Source organism: Lepidochelys olivacea (genome assembly GCF_965140295.1).
Source record: "Lepidochelys olivacea isolate rLepOli2 genome assembly, chromosome: 3".
In the NCBI taxonomy this organism is placed as follows: domain Eukaryota; kingdom Metazoa; phylum Chordata; order Testudines; family Cheloniidae; genus Lepidochelys; species Lepidochelys olivacea.
This window is the reverse complement of record NC_140413.1, coordinates 162323966-162333303: the sequence shown is the minus strand read 5'-3', so window position 1 is coordinate 162333303 and position 9338 is coordinate 162323966. Positions and strand designations below refer to the sequence as shown.

Below are 9338 nucleotides of genomic sequence, written 5' to 3'. Positions count from 1 at the left end.
GCTGGTGGCTTGCAGAAAACTATGGAAAACTTTAGACCAGCCTTGACCAGTGTTTGAAAGGCAGGGCTGGCGTTGTTTTTAGAAAAGCCAGGTGTGGACATGGATGCTAGTGTCTACTTCAATCCTAAGGGGCGGAAGCATGCCCCTGCCAAGGGCCCTAGCACTGCCCTAGCATTTCCAATGGGTTTAGAAAGCAGGGGGTAATGGGGGAAGCTTTCTACACTCCCCCAATACTTTCAGGAAGGGATTATGTCAAACAGGCTGCAAACCCTGCTCCTTGGCTCTAATTTCTAGTGGGGGTGGGAGGGAAGGGGAGGGCAGGGGTCAACCGAGGCTGCTGCGCCTTGCCTGTCTCAGGGCTGGGCAGGGGAGGGTCTAATCCAGGCTGGGATGTAAATGCGTATCGCTTTAGCTCCACCTGTTGCTCTCCCTTGCCAGGCCCCTAGAAAGTCCCGTCCTGTGGCTGGGAAGCAGGAAGGGCTCAAAGGTGTAGCTCGCCTGACTCTCAGCCGGCCGGCCCTCCGTCCCACCCCGGGAGCGGGCTTCGGCACCATGACCGTGGGGGCCAGGCTGGGCGGGAAGGTGCACGCCAAGTTCTCCCACTCGGGGCCTGGAGAGGACAGGGTCTCCATCCTGGAGCGGGAGGAGGAGGAGGGCCTAGGAGCCCCGGCGGAGGAGGGGACCCGCCGCTCCAAGAAAGTGCGCTTCGCCTTCCTCCCGGACGACTACGAGCCGCTGCGGCAGGAGGGCTCGGCAGGCAGGAGCAAGTGCAAGAGGAAGCTGAGGAAGTACAGCAAGGTCAGGAGCCTGCCCCTGCCGCTGCCCCCCCCCCCCCCGCATGGAGCTCAGCCGGGCTCGCGGGGAGCCGCTAAGAAGGGCTTGGGCGTCCCGGGCCTGCCGCTGCCGGGCTCCGCCTTGGCACACGGCTGCTCGGTGGCCCCAGCCTCCGTGTGCTCGGAGCTGGCCGGAGGCTGCAGCCAGCCCGGCGGGGGAACCGCCCCTAGCCCCTGCGGGGCAGCTGCCGGCTCGCGCCCAGGGCAGCACGTGCCAGAGGCGGTGGGAAGGGGGCGCTGCAAGGGAAGGGGGCGCTGCAAGCCCTGGGCGGAGGGCGAGCCGTGGGGGGGGGGGGGGGGGTTACTAGCTCACTCCAGTCCGTGCCAGCGCCCACAGGAGCCGTCCCCGCCTCTGACACTGACCAGCCAGGCGGGCTCGCTGGGTTTGGCGTGGGGGACGCTCCGCGGATTTAGCTCTCTTTTAAATGCATCGTCTGCCTTTCCTCCAGGCTCCCCTTAGCAAAGGGCTCTGCTGGTGGCTCGGCCTGGGCTCACGGGGGTATTTCCATACCCAATATCCCTTTCAGGACTTGACTTTCTTTTCTGCCGCAGAAGCTGCACTCCCAACCCTAAGCACCATGTCAAGTATCAGGGGGTAGCCGGGATAGTCCCTAGCCACAAAAACAACAAGGAGTCCGGTGGCCCCTTAAAGACTAACAGATGTATTTGAGCATAAGCACCATGAATCCTTTGAGCTCCTTTCCGGGTGCGGTTCTGCAAACCTTACTGAATCCAACCTCGCCGCACTCTTGTGGGGTGTGTCGGGCCCCATTTCACTCCTAGGTAAACCGAGGCACGTGCAGGTTGCCATTCACACAAGGTCACACAGAGGATCGTAGCAGAGCCTGGACTAGAACCTAAACATCCTGTCGCCCCCTCCCACTTTCCTCCCTTCCAAGTCCCCTTTGTAATGTGTGCACTAAGACAGGGCCCTGATTTTTCTACTCTATCTGTGGCAGTGGTGCTTGTGTTGAGACCTATTAGTGGGGCAGGACATCTTCCTCCTCTCTGGGTTAGAGAGTGGAGGTGGGAGACTACAGCATTCTTCTATCCCTTCAACTTTCTTCTCTGCACCCTCCCCACTGTGCACTGCTGCTTCAAAGAAAGAATTTACTGCAGGATGTGTCATGCTTCAGTGTCGTTAAATGTGACAGCAACTCCCAGTTTGTAACCTGACACTGGAAATGCACACTTTACACAGTCTTCCCCTGTTGCCCCCTCCTTTGATGGTGAAGAGCCAGGCTCCTCTTCTCTGCCCTTAATAGATAATAATAGCCCACCATAATTGATTACTCTCCTTACAGTTGGTATGACAACCCCCATTTTTTCATGCTATCTATCTATCTATCTATCTATCTATCTATCTATTGTATTTTCCATGTATGCATCTGATGAAATGGGCTTTAGCCCACGAAAGCTTATGCTCAAATAAATTTGTTAGTCCCTAAGGCGGCACAAGGACTCCTCCTCCTTCTCTCACTCAGACTTCTCTGCTGATCAGACAGACAAAGGAAAATTAACTTGTAAGGTGCTTTTAAATAGTTGATCAGTGGCATCATGTGCTAGTAAACTGAAATGTCACAAAAATTGTATTCAAAACTCCAAGGCAAAGGGAATGCAAACTGAGAGATGGTACTAAAAAAAGGAATGAATACAGCAGACAAACCCTAAATGCAAACACAAGTATAACTGCCCGGCGGGGGGCACTGCTTGTTTCAGGAAATAAAACTAGAGGAGGAATGACTGTGTGGTGAAGGTTTCAGAGTAGCAGCCGTGTTAGTCTGTATTCGCAAAAAGAAAAGGAGTACTTGTGGCACCTTAGAGACTAACCAATTTATTTGAGCATAAGCTTTCGTGAGCCACAGCTCACTTCATCGGATGCATAAAGTGGAAAATACAGTGAGGAGATTTATATACACACAGACCATGAAAAAATGGTTGTTTATCATACACATTGTAAGGAGAGTGATCACTTAAGATGAGCTGTTACCAGCAGGAGAGTGGGGTGGGGGGAGAGAAAACCTTTTGAAGTGATAATCAAGGTGGGCCATTTCCAGCACATTTCCAGGAGTTAACAAGAACGTCTGAGGAACAGTGTGGGCGGGGGAAGGGGGGGAGGAATAAATAAGGGGAAATAGTTTTACTTTGTATAATGACTCAGCCACTCCCAGTCTCTATTCAAGCCTAAGTTAATTGTATCCAATTTGCAAATTAATTCCAATTCAGCAGTCTCTCGTTGGAGTCTGTTTTCGAAGATTTTTTGTTGAAGAATAGTCACTTTTAGATCAGAAATCAAGTGACCAGAGAGATTGAAGTGTTCTCCGACTGGTTTCTGAATGTTATAATTCTTTTCTTTTACGTACAGACTGTCCAGTATGACCAATGTACATGGCAGAGGGGCATTGCTGGCACATGATGGCATATATCACATGGGTAGATGTGCAGGTGAACGAGCCTCTGACGGTGTGGCTGATGTGATTGGTCCTATGATGGTGTCCCCTGAATATTCACCATCATTAACTTAGGCTTGAATAGAGACTGGGAGTGGTTGAGTCATTATACAAAGTAAAACTATTTCCCCTTGTTTATTCCTCTCCCCCTCCCCTCACTGTTCCTCAGACGTTTTTGTTAACTCCTGGAAATGTGCTGGAAATGGCCCATCTTGGTCAAACTGGACAGTCTCTACGTAAAAGAATAAATGGACACAAATCCGATGTCAAGAATTATAACATTCATAAACCAGTCGGAGAACACTTCAATCTCTCTGGTCACGCAATCACAGACATGAAGGTCGCTATCTTAAAACAAAAAAACTTCAAATCCAGACTCCAGCGAGAAACTGCTGAATTGGAATTCATTTGCAAATTGGATACTATTAATTTAGGCTTAAATAGAGACTGGGAGTGGCTAAGTCATTATGCAAGGTAGCCTATTTCCCCTTGTTTTTTCCTACCCCCCCCCCCCCCAGACGTTCTGGTTTAACTTGGATTTAAACTTGGAGAGTGGTCAGTTTGGATGAGCTATTGCCAGCAGGAGAGTGAGTTTGTGTGTGTATCCCTGGGGGGGGGGGGGGGAAAGCCTGAATTTGTGCTGGACATGGCCCACCTTGATTACCATGCACATTGTAGGGAGAGTGGTCACTTTGGTTGAGCTATTACCAGCAGGAGAGTGAGTTTGTGTGTGTATGGGGGTGGGGGGGTGAGAAAACCTGAATTTGTGCTGGAAATGGCCCACCTTGATTATCATGCACATTGTAGGGAGAGTGGTCACTTTGGATGAGCTATTACCAGCAGGATAGTGAGTTTGTGTGTGTGGTTTTTGGGGAGGGGGTGAGAGAACCTGGATTTGTGCAGGAAATGGCCCAACTTGATTATCATGCACATTGTGTAGAGAGTTGTCACTTTGGATGGGCTATCACCAGCAGGAGAGTGAATTTGTGTGTGTGGGGGGGTGGAGGGTGAGAAAACCTGGATTTGTGCTGGAAATGGCCCAACTTGATGATTACTTTAGATAAGCTATTACCAGCAGGACAGTGGGGTGGGAGGAGGTATTGTTTCATGATCTCTGTGTGTATATAAAGTCTGCTGCAGTTTCCACGGTATGCATCCGATGAAGTGAGCTGTAGCTCACGAAAGCTCATGCTCAAATAAATTGGTTAGTCTCTAAGGTGCCACAAGTACTCCTTTTCTTTTTGTGTGGTGAAGGATGATGGGGAGATCTGCCTTCACTTCCTGGCTGTACCACAGACTTCCTGTGTGGCCTTGGGAAAGTCACATTGTCTCTCTCTGTCTCATTTCCCCATCTGTAAAATAGGACAGTACTTCCCTACTGTGCAAAGGTGCTGGAAGGATTAATTGATGTATGTGAAGGGTTCAGACCTTGCACTGATGGGAGCCTTACAGTACATAGATAGATGAACAGAGGGGCAAATTAGACTACAGCAAGCACTAGAAATCACTTAGAAGTGCAGCAGTAGGAGACCCTTTTAGAGGGTCGCCAAGAATCTCTGGAACATTTCACCTCACTGAACTTCTGTGAGTTGTTACCCAATTTTACAGATGGAGAAATGAAGCGACATGCCCAAGGTTACACCATAAATAAGTGGCAGAGTTGGGAGTAGAGTCCAGGTGCCCTGATACCTAGTCCTGTGCCTTGACCACAAAACCATGTAGTGAACAATCCTGCACGGATCTCAGGGAGAGCGTAAGGGAGTAACTGACAATTATTTCTCAAACTTCTTATTGTAACATCAGAAGTTGTAAGTATAAATCTTAAAGGCAGTAACCTCCATTGTCCTTAGGAGGTGAATCACAGACCTCTAAAATATACACTTAATATCCTATGGCTGCAACTCTGCCTTTGCATTGAAAAGTAAATTTGTGCTAAAGTGGTGAGTTCTCAGATCACTATAGTAACAAATAGTAATTGTCCAACAGATTTCCTAGGTATGTAAAATCATACTTCAAACTAACTTAAAAACATCCCTAAATATCTCACACACATATTTTGTGGCTGTCTAGAAATACATTGCTGCCATTCATGGAAAGAGAAATGTCTGTTTGAAAGACAATTAATTAGTTAAATCTGAGGAAGCAGCCTGCTGACTTTCTTTTTTGTTTGGAAGAAACCAGTCCCTTTAGAGACAGAATGAAACTGACTCTCACTCAGATCAAAGGATAGAAAATCTTCATTTCAGTCTGGAAATGGCACTAAGCTAATCCATGTGACGGATACTTTACATTTCTTTGTGCTGCATTTCTCTAGTGTTCTTATTTTGACATCATTCCAATTAACTACAAGTATTAGGAGGTGGATTTTTTTCTTTTCCAGCAGCAACAAAAAGAGTATAATAAGACTCCATATATCTATAAAATAATCAGTTTAGAGTCAAGGTGTCCCTGAAAGTCATACACAAATTTTAAGGGGGAAAAGTAACAATTTTTTACTGTGGTAACTACCGTCATTTAGGTCAAAAATCACTCCTATTCTGAAAGTACCATTCCTCTTGAATAATTTTGGTAACTCAGTGTTTTCCATTTAATTTGTGTCTGGTGCTCAGATTTGGGTCTGTGGGGTGCTAACTGGGTCAACCATGGCCATGTCCCAGCTCAGTCTCCTCCATTTCCCCCACAAAAAATATTTTCACCAGCCACCTATGAGCGAGCCAAATAAATGATGTGGAAGTGGAGGCCAGTTGCCCATCCCTGGTCTAAGGCTTAGGACTCATCTACACTTAAAATGCTACCGTGGCATGACTGCACAGCTGCAGCTCTTCAGTGAGGACGCTACCTATGCTGACGGGAGGGGTTCTCCCATCGGTCCCCTAGAGGCCGTAGCTAGATTCTCCCATTGACCTAGTGCTGTCTGTCCGGGGGATAAGGTCGGTTTAACTGTGTCACTCAGGGGACCAGGTGTTGATTTTTCATACCCCTGAGTGATGTAGTTACACTGACTTAATTGTCTAGTGTAGACCAGGCCTTAGTCTACACACAAAAGTTTACCAGCATAATTATATTGGTTAGGGGTGTAATTTTTTTTTTTTTGTGCAGACACAGCTATGTCAGTAAAAGCCCTAGTATAGACACAGTAGTAGTAGCGGTATAAAAGTTTTTATCCCAGTGTATCTTATGGCAGTTCTGGGAATGGGCATAAGCACTTTTATACCAATAACTGCATCTACAGGGGAAAGGTTTGGCTTGTTTAATGACACCCATATAGGTAAATTGGCAAAACTCTTAAATAGACAAGCACAAAAAAGGCAGGTAGGAAACAGAGGACCAGTAACTTGTGCAGTGTCACACAGCAGAGCCATGGCTGAGCTGGGAAAAGAACCCAGGCGTCCTGAGTTCCAATCTGCTGCCCTACCCACTGGTCTGTGCTGCCTCTCAATCTGGCCACCCTAACACTATTAAAACTCCTATAGGGTATCATGGGAGTGAGGACTGCAGAGTTTGGTCCATGAAGTGACATTGTCTGATCTTATCTGGTCTTCAGGTGCTGTAATTCAATTTTAGGGAAAGCTACGACTATAATAGAAATGGATTGGATTCCACCGATTTTGTTTTAAACAGATAAGCATTCACCTGTAGTGTGTGCAATGCAAATATTGCAGTCTTGTGCTAGTTTCTGAGGGCCTGAAAGTATATTTGACTAGAAGCTAACTATAAACAAAAAAACCCACTGGCCCAGACTGTTTAACTGTCCAATCATGAGGAACGCCAAATGTAAGTAAATAGTATCAGGACTGAAATGAAAATCAGATTAATATTTTCAGTTTGAATAATCTATCTTGGGTTTCCTGCAATGCTGTAAACAAATGTGTGAGTTTTTTATAGCTATATATTGAAACAGAGATGGTCAAAATGTGAAATGTTGACAAAAAGAGTTGAACTGTTTGTGTACATTTCCATTAAACGTTCACCCCAATTTTAACCAGCTAGTGTCCTTCTTAAATGCAAGCTGCCCAATAGTCTTTATAACACACTTAAGTCGTGTCTGCCTGGGAAAGCTCTTCTGTTATAAGCTAAGGTGTGAGCTTAAACCTATATAGTTAGAGAGGTGTAACTCTGTTTCAACTCTTATTATCGAATGATGCCTTTTTTTCAGTTTAGCTTATGTTACTTTGGAGGGTGTTAAAAAAATTAACAAAACACCCCCCATTCTTGCTGCAGAATAAGAGTGTCCACATGGCAATTTATAGTGGTATAACTATATCAGTTGAATTATGCTGGTCTAAAAGGTAAACTTTCCCCTCTGGACAAGCCCGAAGAAGATGGTGGGTCTGTTCATATTCTGAGGTTGTAGAAGGACGTATAAAATGGCTGGCCTTTATTTGAGCTCCCCAAACTGTTTAATTTAATGTTATTTTCTGTTCTCTCTCTCTCCCACCCCCTTCTTCCCTAAAAATAGAATGTTGGCAAAGCTCTCCGGAAAGGATGTCGCTACTTGGTGATTGGCCTGCAAGGATTAGCAACTGCATATGCAGCACCCTTTGGAGTAGCAGCAACAGTAGCCGCCTTGGTCCGCTAGAGTGGCTCTGCCTGTCTCATAAAGGAAGAAAAAATGAGCTTTCATAGAAGAGTATGGTGATTTGTACTTTCCTAGCATTAGATCTGCTGCTGTGACCTGCATCTGAAAATTCTTTTCAACAACAACAAAGGATGCTACTGACGTGACAATATTCGAATGGAACAATTGCATTTCTCCAGTGATTTCATGCAAACATCTCAAGTGCTTTTCAGCTATTAAAATCAGATCCAATGAAAGAATGTGCAAGCCCAAGGAAATAATCATAGATTAATTGAGCCAAAGTTTGTAATTATAGGTGAATTAATTTACTCAAGCCTGAGGCTATCTGTTAAAAGGAGCAAAGAGGAAGGGAAAGCCAGTAGAAGAGGGAGAGTGGTATAAGTGGAAAAACAGGAAGGAGAATGAGGTGCGAGAAGCAGTGGAGATTTGATGTTGGTTATGAGGAGGAATAGTCAAAATAATGGAAGGAAATAGAGGTAGTAAAGGTATCAGGAAAAGGTAGCCTTTGATTTGCTTGTGTATTTTAATGCTTTGTTAGTAACAGCTACAATGAATATGTTCAGATACTATATGCAGGGCTGGGCTTAGCTTTACTACCTCAGTATTGCCAATTCCAGACACTGAGAAATAATTCCTTGGGCCCTGCAAAATCAGGAGATTTGCTTAAAAATCACAAGATTTTAAGAACATATATATATTTTGCTTGCTTTCTGATTTTTGAGCCTTTAGGGTTCCCTCTAGTCATGTTGCCAAGCTTTTCTCTATAATTGTGAGGGCTAGAAAATTACTTTTTTTTAAAATGAAAGCTGAGACTCTTGTGTAATCACTTGACTCTGGGAGCTGGGGCTTTAAGAAAAAATACCAAATATCGCCAGACTCTGGAAGAAACACTACTAGGCACATCTGAGGCCCATAGAATTCTACTCACTCTGTATTCATCTCATTTTGTGAAAGTTGTAGCGATGCCATATCAAAATGAAACTTTCAGATGGCTGGGCTAAGAAATTTGGATGGAGATCTCCTAGCATCACACTTTGAGGGAAACAAATCTGAACTGTTATTAACATGAGATCAAGCATTTTCCTCACTAATATTTGGAGTTCTAAGTTATGCTTTTCTGCCATTCTTTTAACTAAATCTTGTTGGCGTGTTCTCTTTGCCTTATTATGAAAGAACTTGAATTGCGTCTCTTAACAAGCCAGATTGTGTTTCTCTGAATGGTGATCAGAAAAATGAAGAACTGTAAATAAAAATAAAAATGCTCCCTTTTGCTTTTGTGAATGTTATTTTTTAAGTGCACAAATGAAAGGAAGTTTTTTATTCACAAAACAAGTACAGCATAGGCAGCTGCAGTGCAAGCTTTCCCACATTGCTTAGTTAACAGGCCTCCGCAGTGCCCTGGAGAAACCATCACTAAGGATGAGAGATGATAGGTAAGTGGCGAAGGACCATATCGTCCTTGATGTGTCAGCTCAA

At 45.3% G+C, this 9338-nt stretch overlaps 1 protein-coding gene across 1 annotated transcript; it reads left to right on the top strand.

Annotated features, from left to right (window-relative positions):
- Nucleotides 1-426: 426 nt before the first annotated feature.
- On the top strand, nucleotides 427-9126 carry LOC311518078 (required for drug-induced death protein 1). The gene is made up of 2 exons (XM_084623522.1): nucleotides 427-798; nucleotides 7743-9126. The coding sequence occupies exons 1-2, from the start codon at nucleotides 553-555 to the stop codon at nucleotides 7860-7862; spliced, it is 366 nt and encodes a 121-aa protein (XP_084479648.1). The 5' UTR covers nucleotides 427-552; the 3' UTR covers nucleotides 7863-9126.
- The last annotated feature ends 212 nt before the right edge of the window (nucleotides 9127-9338 follow it).